Source organism: Coturnix japonica, chromosome 1 (genome assembly GCF_054131305.1).
Source record: "Coturnix japonica strain WE chromosome 1, WE-NBRP24, whole genome shotgun sequence".
NCBI lineage: Eukaryota > Metazoa > Chordata > Aves > Galliformes > Phasianidae > Coturnix > Coturnix japonica.
The window spans coordinates 163,105,306-163,120,228 of NC_140663.1; the positions used below are offsets into that span (position 1 = coordinate 163,105,306).

The 14,923-nt window shown below is 38.5% G+C and overlaps 1 protein-coding gene across 2 annotated transcripts in view; it reads right to left on the bottom strand.

Moving 5' to 3' along the window:
• Positions 1-72: 72 nt before the first annotated feature.
• The window catches only part of RNF17 (ring finger protein 17), a 40,097-nt gene continuing 25,246 nt past the window's right edge, over positions 73-14,923 (bottom strand). For both annotated transcript variants that reach the window (XM_015852192.3, XM_085536407.1), the window contains exons 23-38: positions 13,392-13,613; positions 12,834-12,984; positions 12,125-12,243; positions 11,231-11,321; positions 10,704-10,819; positions 10,116-10,405; positions 8,839-9,002; positions 7,942-8,061; positions 6,884-6,964; positions 6,097-6,222; positions 5,157-5,267; positions 3,475-3,631; positions 2,593-2,728; positions 1,458-1,647; positions 1,087-1,188; positions 73-745 (exon numbers count right to left, since the gene is read on the bottom strand). In XM_015852192.3, coding sequence (XP_015707678.2) covers positions 1,090-1,188; positions 1,458-1,647; positions 2,593-2,728; positions 3,475-3,631; positions 5,157-5,267; positions 6,097-6,222; positions 6,884-6,964; positions 7,942-8,061; positions 8,839-9,002; positions 10,116-10,405; positions 10,704-10,819; positions 11,231-11,321; positions 12,125-12,243; positions 12,834-12,984; positions 13,392-13,613 — 2,173 coding nt within the window. In that variant the 3' untranslated portion in view covers positions 73-745; positions 1,087-1,089. The remainder of the gene's footprint in view (positions 746-1,086; positions 1,189-1,457; positions 1,648-2,592; positions 2,729-3,474; positions 3,632-5,156; positions 5,268-6,096; positions 6,223-6,883; positions 6,965-7,941; positions 8,062-8,838; positions 9,003-10,115; positions 10,406-10,703; positions 10,820-11,230; positions 11,322-12,124; positions 12,244-12,833; positions 12,985-13,391; positions 13,614-14,923) is intronic.

Sequence of the window (14,923 nt, forward strand, 5' to 3'; positions counted from 1 at the left end):
TTAAGGGTATGTAGGTGTGTATGCTCCATTATTAAGATCTGAATGCTTCTATGTAGAAGAGAAGAAACCATCTTTCACAATGAACAAGCTCCTCTTTATTCTACTGCTTTCAACTGAATGAAGAGTTGCAACAACAAACAAAACACATCCATCTTGTACTGGAACCAAAACACAACAATGCAAATATGTTTCACAACAACAGCAGTAACATTCCCCTCTCCCACCTGTTCATTCCTAGTTCCAGACTCTAGAAGTACTTCAGCACTGTCATCAAATGTGCCTGAAACATAAACGAGTTACACCCAAGTATCACCACCCCTTCTATTATAATGATAACAGTGGTGCCCAACATTAGTTCTGTGTCTGTTTCTTCACTACTTCACATTCATTCCATCTCTGCTCTCACAAAAACAGTTGATGGAACAATATGTAAGGCTTTAAGGTCAAAGTGATTTAGAATAAATCCACTTACTTCAAGATTCAAAACCAGAGAAAACAAACATAGATGGAAAGAGTGCTTAGTAAATGGGAGGGAAAAGAACCGTGCAACACCGAGTTGGTTAAAAATAAACAAAGTCAACCACCCCTCCAAAAACCAAAACGAAGGAGTTCTTCAGTATTCTCTGTGGCCAACACATACTGTAAAGCTTCCCTCCAATGTGTTTCATATTTGACTGGATGGACATTCATAAACAATCACAGATTTCAGTCTGAGAACCACTGGCACAGACACCAAGAACAAATGCTGAAAAAGAAGAATAATGTATTAAAATCACTCAGGAAGAGGATACTGCTGCTCACCTGCAAGTTCAGTGAGTAGCAGGAAGTGTTCTTCCAGTTATACTAACACTTCTACAAGCTGTTGTTCCTTACAGCTATTATACTTCAATAGTATCTAAATAAGTAACTCCCACTTTTAAACAGATTTTATTAGAGAAGTAGGGACAGAAGAGAATTTTTTTTAAATATATGTAATTTGTTTGTGGCCAATTAACAACAGATGGCAATTTAGAGCTCAGCTTAAAGTTAGTAAAATTATGGCCTTCAAGATGGTACAAATCTGCAGTTCTTATTCGCTGTACTTACTTCTCAGTCATCCAAATCTGCAAGTCCCATTTCTATCAGCTTCATATGAATTAGATTTTGTTCGTTGTCGTACAGGAAAATTGTGACCTCCGGTGAGAGAGACTGAAAAACAGAAGTTGACATTCTTCAGTACTGTAACAAAAATCCCCTTCACATCTCCAAGCTAAAAAACACTAACAACTTCACTGGCTCAATTCACAGTTCAATGCAGGAAAGAGCCAAATGATCCTCTCTCCTCAGCAGTAATTCCTTTATAGTAAATGGTTCATGATTGTAAATAATGTGGGTCCACAGAATAACAAAAATTGTACTGAGATTGCTAGAAAGAATTTCAGGCTGAGCAAGTGTCAAAAGAAAACAATGCTTCTCACAAGTATGGAAGCAGAGAGCTGCCTTCCTTCCGTGGAGTCCATCATAGCCCACAACGCTTTCACGCTCCATTCCGGGCAGTAAGGAATTCTTTCAACATTTGTATCACTTAATGAAGGTTTAAAGCCAGCCAACATGGCATGCACTGCCTGAACAGGATACTGCAGCACATGAGGAGGTATTTGACGCAATCTACAACAAAGAAAGAAAAACATTTTCCTGCAATAATCAACCTGTCTATCACAGCCATTAGTAAGGACAGAAAGACAGCTCAATGGTTCATGCAATGGATTTAAGGTGCAAAGGCTGGGATCACAGTCCCTGCTCTACAATAACCTGCTGGTGTCACACCAAACTCATCCATCCTGAAGGTAAGGCTCTCAAAGGACTGTAGTGGGTCAACTACCAAAAAGCAGAGCCACTTCCATACAGAGCCCTCAGCCTGCTGAGCTCACTGGTTTTGTTACTGTGCCTTGGGGGGAGGCTGAGGCACCCAATGAAGATCTGATTAAGGAATGGAAGAGCAACTCTCTGAGGTAACCAGGAGACGTGAGGTGTCCTCCGAAGCTGGTGCATGTGGACTTCTGTGATGCTTCACTCTGAAGTGCTTGAGTCAGAATATCTGATAGAGCACTTCAGTTTTATATTATCATCATCTCTCCATTCATCTCAGTCTTTCTATCTCAGAAAGAAAGCACTGCAGAAGCTGAACAAGAAGTCTCTCCCCAAGATCTTAACTAGTCTGAGAAGCAGAGCAGCTGTTCAAATCCCCATTTTTCTTGTGTCACCTTAAGCAAGAAACTATAGTTACTGAATGAGCTCAAGAGCAAGTTAGTATGACTGAGCTGTATTTATATGAAAATACTTCAAGAGAGAAAATCCAAAGAAGTTTAGGGGACCCTAAAAGTCTTGAGTGCTTGTAATACCCAGCTGACACCAGTGCATGGGGCTGGTGCTTGAGAAGCTCTCCCTGGACTGGCTCAGCACCAGTCAGAACAGGGATCTAATGATAAACTATTACATACGTATCTGTATGTTAAGAGTACTGTAACAAACGCTTATACTTTTAGGTACATACACACATCCAGACATGCACACCCACATTATACATGCATTTGCTTTTTCTTATGTATTTACTTGCTTGTTGGGACAACTGAAAAATTGCCATAGTCAACAAACTGAACCAGGATCTTAATGGTGTCAGTTTCTTCAACAGACTGGAGCTTTGCTCTGTACCATAAGCTATCTTCATATTCCACAAGGCAAGGCATTTCTGTAAAAACAACACAAAAAATACAGGTTTACTTCTATTTCTAACTCATGCTATTACTTTCTTCTAGGCATCTTCCATTTCCCTCTGAATTCTAATTTGCTACCACCAGTATGCAATTATAGTCCAGTTTCTTTACCAGGAGAAGATTCGAACTGCTCAGTACTGGAGCTTTACAGCTTTGATTAACTTTCTAACTTTAACAGAGAAGACAGAGCCTGAAACATACAAGGCAGAAACCGTATAAAGTCCCAGTCAGAATTCTACTAGTTCGAGAAATTCAATGCCTGCACTAACTGCTTTCTTCACAAAGTCTGTCTTTTGCCTAAACTGAGCAACTCAGACTTAAAGTGAAGTGACACTCTATGGCTCACATCACTCCAACTCCTGGCTATGTGATCTTTACTAACTATCTTATTTCTTTTGAATATCTGACAGAAAGACTTCCACAGTTACAGCTGCAGGGAAAAGCTTTATTACTGTCACATGCATTCTAAACTCTGTTCATCAGCTTCATCAGGCAACAGAAATTTAGCTCTTTCCATTATTTGGAAATAATGGACAGTGGAGAAGTCTGACACAGAAGTCTCCATTTAGCGTATCACATCATCATCATGAAGTTATACACTCTAAAAGACTGTTATTCACAGCTACACTGAAACAGAATTAGTTCTATTATTTGAAAATAATTTCAGGTATTTGTACATCCATATAGAACAAGAAGGGGGAAATAAACACACAATATATACCTGTTCTGAAGTCTGTTAGAGGGGGAAGAGTATCCACGTATTTATTGCACCACTTCAGGGCTTCATCGAGGCTCTTCAAATGAGAGAAACAGCTGGCATCCCTCTCTGTAGCAGACTGCTTGGAAAGGCTCTCAGAAGGATTAAGGCAGATATATACCTATTCAAGTAGAAGCTCTTATGAACTTTTCAGGCTTCTCTTAACCTTCAAATTCAGTGATGGAGGATTACTGGAAGTGTATTTGTTCCCACCTTGGAAGGTTTCTCCTTTCCTCAACTTATAAGTAATTTGGAATCATACAATTTTATCCCCCCAAATCAGAAGCATGTAACCTCTGATCAACATATTTCAATAACAAAAAGAGTGAAAGGAACACATGTACTAGAAAACATACTCATGTAAGATTTCATAGCTGTGCCTCACTAGGATTCCTCCCTTCCGCTACCTGATAAGTGATCTCACTTTGTAATGGCAAACCAAAGATTAATTTTAAACTCCTCAAAGGAGAACTTTTCCAACAGTGTTGTATTTGCTGTGCCAAGGTGTTCCAATCCCCTCATGTATCATTAGGCCATCAGCATAATGCTGTGGGTCCAAAGAAGAAAAACAACTGAGGAAATCCACCTGAGTCATCTCAGAACATCATAATATTCTACAGATAGTCCCAATAATTAATGAGTAAAGTTATTTCTGAGCCAGGAAGAAAACTAATTTTCTAATTTGTACCAAGCATATAGTCAAACCACAACTCCATCTTGCAATGGTACTTAAATATAACGAACCCAGAGTGTAGTGTTTATGATTACATGCTATGATCAAAAGCAAGAGTTCAAATAATGTGCACAAAAAGAACAAAAAAATACTCATCGTGTTTCTCCCGTAAGAGAGGAAGCCGATCAGACAATCAAAGAAAACCTCCAAACCCTTCCATCCTGCATTTAGTCCAAACAATGGACTACATAGAATACACATTTCTGGTAAAGATGGTTTATGTGTAAGTAAATTAGTGCAGTGAATTTACATCAAATCATTATTCTGAATTGAAAGCAATCACTTCAAGAACATAAACTCGTCCTTTTGGTTTACCAAAACAATGTGTACAAGTGCTTGTGCACAGATCAGCACACTCAAAAAACATTAGGTTCTGTAGCACAATCAGCTTCTCTCTGCTTCCTGGTTTTGTATTTCATCCAACATCTGAAGTTTACGCTTTTACTTCATCAATCAGTATTCAGCCTTTCGCCTGGGAGACTAGACAGGGCAGCTCTATGGATCACGTGAAGATCAATGACCAATCACCAAACGAAGTGTGCAACATCCCAGCAATTTCATTTTTGGAGAATAAAGAAGAGAAAAATCCTTAGTGTTCTGTGAAATTGAAACCCAATGACTGAGCTTCTTACTATACAGTGTTAATACATGCCACACTACAGCCTTCTATTTCCTAAAATACCCTTTTTTTCCCCCCAGGTCAACAGGCAGTATTTATTTCTCTGTTTGCCTGGCCCCCTAAGAGTATTCATACCAAGAGTTCACTCAGCTGAACTAGCTGACCACCTGCATCATTAAAATTAGCATTCTGCAATACTGGTTTTAGTATTTTCTGAAATTCTAAGATTCACCAGCATGGTGAGGCTGCAGTGTTTCCTGTCTGCAATACATGTGAGATGTTCACAAAACATACCTCCTTAGGGGTCACAAAATGGGTTACCCTGACAGGAAAGATAACTCCTTGAACAGGCAGTGGTGGCAACTTGTATGAAGGCATAACAGGAACATGTCCTTCAACCAGCACCTACACCAAGACAAACTTCAGTCAAGCATCATTATATCGTAATAAAAATGCAAACTGGCATCTGTACGATTTCTGGTTCAAATACTACTGTAATAACATCATTCTAATAGTGTGGAACAGCATGCTGCTGATAAACATATACATATAAAGAACACTGTAACAAGCGACTTGATTATGCCCAGCTATGAAGATTCAGCTTGTTCACTGATGGAGCAGAGGTTTGGCCAGATGGACCCAGAAGTCCCTGCCAACCTCAGCCACTCCACAATGTCTAAAGAAGTGGATTCACTTTTGTTTTTAAACGTTTTTTCTTATTGTCATTAGACTGAATGCAACTACCACATCAGCTGCAGTTTGGAGCTCTTCTCTCTTCTTCAGACTTTCCCCCATTTGCCCAGATTATTACCATTAGTAAAAGAATTAGAACACAGAAGTACAGCACAGTGCCTATCAGAACGCTTACCTAAAACCACAGATTAGAAGCAATGAAATGAGTTACAAAACTCTATAAAACAGTAAAATCTATAATGGATATGCTTTATATACTGATGATGTCCTTTAGTCAGTGTGGTCTGTCACTGGGCTTGTGATGATGGCTGTTCAGTCTCTACAGATAAACCCAGAGCTGCAAGATTCATCCACCTGTTATTCCAAGCAGCTTCTGAAACCAGCACAACTTCAGCAACGTGTCACACCTACATCTGTTATGCTCAGGAGCTGCTATACTTGGTCTTGCTGCAAAACTACCCAGAAGTGTAAGAAAATAATCAACATTCACAGTAAGTAACCGTGTATTACTTCCAATAACAGCAAGAGACAAAAACCTCACCTGCTTTGTTATTGCCTGACTGTCATCAACAACACAAAACTTCTGCTCTGCCATGAAGGAAGAAACTGACATTCCACTTAAATACAGGTGGATGGACAATTTTCCCCAGGGGCTGTCAGGGAGCTCCTAATTATAAGAGGCAGAATAAGATTACAGCAGTAATAACAGAGTCAGGTTTTAGAAACAGTGGAAAGGAAATTCCAACCTAACAACATCACACACATACATTTAGAGGTACAAGCCCAATAAGGATGGCTTAACACCAGCTAGGACAAACTGGAACATAACAGTCTCTCTGTGGAATGGTAGTGTTGACTATTCAGTGTAACACCGAAAAATTAACTCATATTTCTCATTCAATTCAATTCCTTCCTTTCACAACTGGAAGTTTTGTGAAATTTCAGCTTTTTTGGACAATACAGACATTTCTTTGTAATGCTAATATTAAATTAGACACGACCATGCTTAACTATGCCAAATTTTCATCACTTAGAAGCTGGGTTTAGAAGAATTTACCATGTCAGACTGACAACAGAAGGCAAACATCAACCAAAAATCCTTTACATCATAAGGATATATTTGGCCTGAAAACTACATGAAAGCTTAATTTTCCAAGCAATTTTAGCTTTGCATTCTCTTCTCATACATAACAAAGGCTGAGGATGAAAAAATGTTTTATGTAAGAAACAGACTTATTGCTACCTTCTTCCAGCTGGTGTTCATAACACAGGTTTAGAAGAACAAAAAAGATAATCCTCATTCCACACCAATGATGAAATTAAGTTACCTGAACATGTATTTCAACCTCCTCATTTCTAAGTAGTTTTTGAAGGAGATCCACTGCATCCTGCTGCCAAGAATTTCCAATCTATTTGGTAAGAAGAAAGAAACTCCTGAACATTAATGTGTTGACATAACATACTCTACTATTCCTAAAATACTATTACAAAAAGATGTGCCTATTATTGAAGAGCTTCTTTGAAAACACACACAGAATTAGTCTGGTTTGTCTAGAAGAATTTAACATGTTCTGCTATTTGGTACACTCAGGCTTACAGGGTGACAGCGCTGATTCAGCCACTTTCAAATCCTGAAGCAGCTCAGACAGAGATGGTTCTATGTGAGTTATCATGTATGTGTGTAAGTTATGTAACTGAGAACAGAAGACAGAATACTTCACATATTAAGCAGTATTTATTTGCCTCCTGACCACATACCTATAAACTTGCCTTTATTACTCTATCAATTGAACTGCTGAAGTCTCGTAGCAATTTAAGTTTTCTTAAAAGTCAGCTGGTTATTTCAGTAGTCTACACTTAAATGTACCTCTTAAAAATGAGTAACATACATAAACATCTTCATTGTTTATCACACGAACAACTTACTGAGTCTAACAAAAAAGCCTTATAACAACTACTCGTATTAGTTTAGCAAAACAAAGAGTTTCCCATACAACTCTGTTCAGAATGACAGAATCACTTTCCCAAGAACTGGAAATTTACGATTTCCTGATCATTTTGCAGTAAGAAACCCAGGACTTCCTTCTTGTTGCAGCTACTGTAGAACAAACTGCCACTTTGGAGCAGCACACCACCACACACTGCAGTATCTTTTCTCACAAGGACTCTGTTCCCTGGATGGCTGTGTTTGAAGAATGGTCACTTCCTAAAGCAATCCAGGACCTTCTGATAGAAAACTGCCCTGCTGAAATGATCCTCTTCTGCTACTCTGAATACTTAGAGGCAAGCAAAAATGCAAGCAACTACTCAACCTTTATATGACAAAGCAGTACTACCAGTCTGAATAACTATCTACTAAAAAGCCTCAAAATTTAGCATTACTCACTGGTGTTGTCTTGTAGAGCTGACATGGTATGCAAAATGGAGGAACAGAGGTATAGGATGTAGTGGGACACAGGTGACACTGAGGGACCCTCTCTATGCAGCCACTGTCTACATACTGTACCTGTATGAAAAAGCTTTTCTAAAGTCATTCCTGTTTTTAAGGACAAGTTTAATAAAAGAAAAGATTTGTTTACAGCATCCACTTTTCTGGAAGAAAAACAACCATTTGCTGATATGAGTGTAGTGTGACAGAGTGGAAATGAGGGAAAAGAGTAAAGAACCAGCACGGTAGATCAGAATCTAGTCTGACACAAAAGCTGCCTCTTCTGTGATAATCTACAGAAGTTTAACTAAATATACATTGTGAACTAGGAAAGCGTCAGACTTGCTATAATAAAAAAAGCACGTGCAGACTAGTTAATAGTAACTCTGAATTAGAGAAAGGAATTACATACCACAGCAATATAAAGAATTCAAACAGAACCACTACTGGCTGAGCAGATGGAAACTAAAGCAAACAATATTATCAAGGTGTTCTGCTTATGCTCATAACAAGAATGTTAAAAAAACGAAAGTACAGGGGAAATCAAATGGGATTACTTGCAGCTAATCAAGGGACTGAAGACAGCTTTTACTTAAGAACACTTATCAATAACAGGGAAACTACAGGAAAATTTTGATAGCTTTAAGATAAAAGGTGAGAATTTTTTTTTGCCTTTAAGATAAATATGAAGTCAGAACACTGATCAGCTTTAAGCAGAATGAGCACCTGGATAGAGAGGTCAGCTGAACAAAAAGAGGTAGAAATTTGAAGTACTGAAATATATTATTTGCAAATATGTAACATAAACATGTCCATGTCCACACACAGCTACATGAAACATACAATCAAACTTACCTGGAGAGTACCACCACCGTGTTCTACAACTTTACCTCGATACCAAAGACTATCTGACCCTCTTATGACACAAGCTTCTTCCTTTTTCCAAGAGTAGGGGTCCAGAAGACCAAGGCACTTAAAGTTACTTTGTATTTCAACCATCAATTTCTTTAGTTCACATTCTGGGGGGGGAAAAAAAAAAAGAAGTGCAGTATGAAATTCAGAGTCTGTACAAATTATTCTAATCACTAAGTAGAGACCTAAAAGAGAAAGCGCATCCAAGGAAACGTATAAGCACTAAGTACATCTTCTATTCCAAAATGATGTTTTCCAAGACGGTTACAATAGCTAATGCTCAATTTGTATCATAAGCAAATCAGCCACCACTTCAACAAGAAGGAAACTGCTTTTCTCATGTTAAGCCCATTAGTAATTCTGAGTTCTAATGTCTGAAACGATTGTCTATAAACTTTGCAGCTGACACTTTGAAAAGAGGAATGCAAGTCTCTGCATGAACCAACCAGCAGATTCTCAGACACAGGAGTACAAAAGCCACCACAGAATAGGTGCCCAAAAAATCTTGTTCAGCAACAGATATAATCTACAGGAACAACTACAAGAACACAGTGCTGGACAAGAGGGGTTATTGTAATTTGCTTTTCATACAGTTAAATATATTTGTAGAATGACAGAAGGAATTTTCCCTTAGCAATATTCTTTTTCCTCACCAAAGTAGATTACCATGGTACTGAAGACTAATGCTGCACCTGCCAGATTAAACTGCTCCTTTCAAAGGGTTCCAACAGAAAGCAAGCAATACAGAATCTATCGTATGAAAATTACTAAAAACAAAAAGCTCTTCGTACTGGGCTCAAACTGGAGAAAAAAATCCAGCAATATGGGAGAACCACACATGAAAAAAATAAAATAAAATGCGTGCTGCTTTAGTCAACACGGTGTAGAGAAGCAAGAGAGGCAGCCTGACTGTCACGATGGTGGGGCTCTCCATCTCTGGGGTGATGAAGGACAGGACAGCTGATCTGGGTCTGTTTAAGGGCAGGGCGCCACCTGGTGGGGGTCTGGGTTTTTTAGTCTGAAAGCAGCAGAGCGCAATGGTTGGCACAGCCTTCATTCACCCACAGGACTAAAATCTGAAGCACAGCATTCCCTAAGAGGAATATTTCAGAACTGTGTTTCAATACAGAACACATAATAAAACACATCTGGCGTTTTCTGATACACTAACACAATCAGATTCATAAGGCATACATGTGTTTCCTTCCACGAAAACTTACCAGATGATTTTGGTATTATATAAAGAGTTCCATCATCACCAATGCAACTCACTACAGCTTGAAAGTTTCTTTCTTTGGGTATAATGGGCGGTTTATAAGTTTTATTTATTTCCAAAGGCAGTCTGGACCTCAGTTCATGCTTTGAAGCATTGGTGTCTTCCTGTTCAGCAGAGCCGCTTCTTGCACATGCAGGTTCTGAGTTGCAACTGCTTGGCTGTGCATTCTCTTGCTCCAAATGGACTTTAGAATATTTCTTGTTGACTGCACAATCCACAGCAGCTTTATCAGTTCTAGCACAACCAAAATTGTATGAGTATATTAACTGATGAAAAATTTGGAAAGCAAAATAAACCAAAAACCCCATAAAGTTGTCAAATCCTTGATTACATAATGCCAAATCTCACTTCTACCAACTTAAATAGAAACATGGAACATATAAAATTATTAAGTTACGTGAGTAGTTGCTTAAGATGGTGTTTTGTTGCTACATACAATATTACAAATGATACTTCAACTTTCTCTTTTACTTATTATTTCACCGCAATATAGATCTACGAGTCTGAAAGGATTCAAAAGAAGTATCCAAACCTTGTGTTTCTAAAAGCCAAACCCTTTTCAACAAGGTGTTCCGAAACATCAATCAGTCGTCCTGCCTCATCCTTCCAATGGATCTTCACAGGCAATGTGCTCCCCTCAGCAGTTTCCTGCAAGAAGTTACATAAAGGTTAGCAACACAATTACACACATTTCTGCTCAACTACTGGAACTTCTTTCACTTCATCAAGGCAGACTGACAATGAGATTCTAACATCTGTGCTCCAATCAGAACATACACGTCATCTGGGTTTTGTCAGCAACCAGAGATTGTGAAGATGTAAATACTGTTCTTCAGTACCTAAGTGTAAGTACACCTAAGATGCTTTTTCCCCCTTCTATGCTGGGTACTTGAATGCTCCAGTGGAAAACAAAAGTAAAACAAATGAACAACCAAAAACCTTACAGCAAACAACAACTTAAAGTGTGAACCTCTCAGGACTCCTTTTAAGAGTGAAAATACTCAGCAAAAAAAAAAGTGAGAAAAATGACCTCTTGTAGTGCAGATTAGGATTACAAACCTGTATTATTACTTTTGCTTTTGCCCCAGTGAGGTAGTAGGATATACACTCACACACTGTTGCTGTCCACTGCATGCTTCCACCTGTTGGTCTAAAGGAAACAAGAATCTTCTTTACTGAAAGAGAAGGCAGTGCACCCAACATTTACCCCCAAAGCCTACCCTCTGCTGAGGTACTGATGTTCTTTTTACACTGCCTGTACTGCCAGGGGAAAAACAATCAGACCAACGAACCTCAAACCTTGTTACAGTCAACATTAAAAAAAAAGAAGTTACTTTGCTTCTCAATCCACAGGACAGAAAGGACTCAAATCTATACACCCCAAACCTCAAACTGAGAACTGCACAGTCTGAAAGTATGGTATCTGTCTTAAAAAAATCAAGGAAAATGTATACTTCACCTTTTATACCCCTTCATGGACTATTACAAATATGCCCTTCACAGTATATTAAAACAAACAAACCACAAAATCACAATGGAGGGAAGAATACCCCATTTCTCTTCCTTGTCTGCAGTCTATAAAGGAAAGACCTCCTATACACTTTCACAAGATCTAATTCATCTCAAATTCGAAGTCAAGGAAAACAAGTCTTCAGAGAAATAAGGAAACCTGTAACATCTGCCCAGCGTTTTACAATCCACCCTATAAAACATTCCTTCTTTGTGTACCACATTTTCACCGGTAACTAACATAACCCTTAAATAAGTAAGCCCTCTGCAACAAAAAAGATAACAGGAAGCTGACACCCTCTTTCTTCTTTATCCAGCCAACCCCACCTCCAAACTACCACATTCAAATCACAGATCATCAGCACTAGTACAGGAAAAAGATTAAGTTATGTCAATATCAAATTTCTGATGCTGTTATTTCAGCATAAAGGTAAGGAAGGCTACCTTATATCTGCTAAGGCACATTCTATTGCTAATGTTTCAACTCTCTTCATGTCTTCCTGAAGTTCTCTCAGACAGCCCACATCCACTGTTTTTTCCACTCCAGAATCATAGAGCAGTACCTGTTACAAACAAGAAATACAATGAACCAAACACACACACACACACACACACACACACTCTCTCCTGGTAACCTGAAGTATCCCTGAACAGGTAAGCAAAACATGTCTGAAGCAGAATTAAGAGAGAAGGCAGATGTTACACTCACATGGCACAGTACATCACCACCAGCTTAAGAGTTCCAAGAACACGACTGCATTCGTTCCTGTGGTGTAGCACTCAGTTCAATTGGCTCTTTTTTTTTTTAAAGCAAGGATCATTAAGTTTGATTTAAAGACTCTCAGGTTCACATTCCAACCTTTCCAGCCTCGTGATTCTGTGATTCCCATTGGAATCTAAGGTAATTTACTAGGCTGTAGGATTGAGAGTATATGCCATATTGCAAGGCATAGTGTTAACATACACAGTAAACCTCAACCACCTTTTTCAGTTATCAGGTTGCCTGCAAAAAGCATCTGAGCTTTGATGGGGCAGGAATTTTATTCACAGCTTGACAAAAAAACCAGAAGGCTGTACAAGAAAGTACTAATGCAGAGGGCTGCAGAATTCATCGAAGAATTCTTACTTTAGAAAAGAAAGAACAAGAGATTACCTCAGCAGCTGCTTCAGAGACAATTCTGCTTATCCGGCCTCTACGCCACTGTTTCAAATCATGTACATAAACAGCACAGTGCATGTTATGTTGCCACTTCACAGACCGCGGCTGGGATTCTTTGTAGAACGCATCCATCTTCTCCTGTAAACTAATATTCAAAAATACACTTTTCTAGTGGTAAGATGTTCTCAAATGAGAGAAAACATTATTTAGACAATGACTGGTTAACTACCATAGGGCAAAATGTTATTAGCTGTTTAACAGAAGCCTAAGATTGTAGTTTTTCTTTAATGGCATGTTAGAGATACATGAAACAAAGCTGTGAAACAGACACAAGCCAATTCAAACTCTTCAACAGCTGAATTATTCAGAGAGATCATGGACTTTCTGCATCCCATTGCCTGAAAAACAGATTCCTTTCTCTGAACATCAGAGGGTGCAGTATTCATTTAATGCCACGACTAACTCAATGGCAGACTTTAACTAATTACTCTAACTTCAAAAATTAATAACACAAATGCTTTAACTCTAGAAAATTTACTTGAATTTTAGTACCTTTTCAGTTTGCCTTCTGATGACAGCCACTGAATAAAGATCTTACTAGGAGACACAACATGACTGACTATCACCTGCAACTCTTGCTTAGAAAGTGATCTGATATCCTGACCCTCCACAGTTTCCGTGTTTACAGGATTTAAAACTGTCAGTTTTTCAGGAATTTCTTCCAGAGAAGTGTCCCATGTTTCCCTGGGACTTGCAGGAGCACCTTTAACGTACCTAAGCAGAGTATAAAATAATCAGGATCCGTGAATCAAATGCATTTTCAACAGTCAAATATTGCTTAGTAGTCACAATTCAACATAAAACAAATACTTCAACATGACATGAATACTTCAACGTTAAGAGTCAAAAACAAAGAATAACATGAAGCTAAAAACAATCCCAACAAAAGGTAAAAGCATTTCTAAATGCTCATTCTGCAACATTCAGGATGGTAAATTATTTCTATTCATCTTCAGGAAGTGTCCTTGCAAATCTTACTATGAGACAAAAGCACAATCAATACAGGCTGCAAGAGGAGAAGCAAGCCTGATATCAAATGGGCTGCCAAACTCTAATGCTCACAATGTGGTCTCCAGAACATCAAATTATTAAAAATCAAGCTTCTGGAAGTCAGTGTTGCCTGAGAGAAATGTTCAAATACTGCTTTTAAGATGAGTAAATATTATTTTCAGAAGTGATAAATATTAAGGATAATAATTAAGAATATTAAGCCAGTGGAGCATTGATCTTTCCAGCATTCACTGAGAACACAAACACAACAATTTTTCTTATTAGAGAACTGAACTCAGCACGGTCTTGTGAAGAACACCTTGATAAAAAATTGTTCTGTGCAAACTGAATGGAATAAGGGCAGCAGAAGTTGGCTGGTATTTGCCAATTCATGTGAGCAACAGCGTGGCCTAGTAAATGACTGTGAACATCATCTACTAGAGACATGTAAAACTGAGTCTGGAAAATAAATCTCTAAATGCAGAATGACTTCTTCTAGGCAACAAAGTCTCAAGGAAACAGCAAGCACGAGCTTCAACTACGCTGTTGGCCTTCCAAGAAGAAACTCTTCTGTTTTCAGAAATCCAGCACCAATCTTGTCCTTTACAGGTAGCAAACTCCTTTATCAGAGAGAGTATTCCTTACTGTTTCAGTACTTAAAGACTGGGGGCAGATGTTTGAAATGAAGTGATACTGGGAGTGAGGCTGAACAGGGGAGGACAGGCATTATGTCTGCCAACACCTGAATCTATAATGAAATATTTATGCTCATCAGCAAGAAATCAAGTTAAATTCCTCAAGCTTAGTCTGTTTGCTAGCAAAGTACTTGGTAAGCACTTTCCCCATCTTTCATTTTGACCCCATGAATTCTCTTATTCCCGTTTCTGTTTTACCCACAGTACAAATAAGGAGAGTGAAAACAAAAACGAAATAAGTGAAGTTGCAAAGTAACTTGTATTCAATTAAGGCTAGTAAGGCTAAGCATGGCTTTAATTATAGCTGAACAGCAACACAAGAAAATACAGTAGTGACAA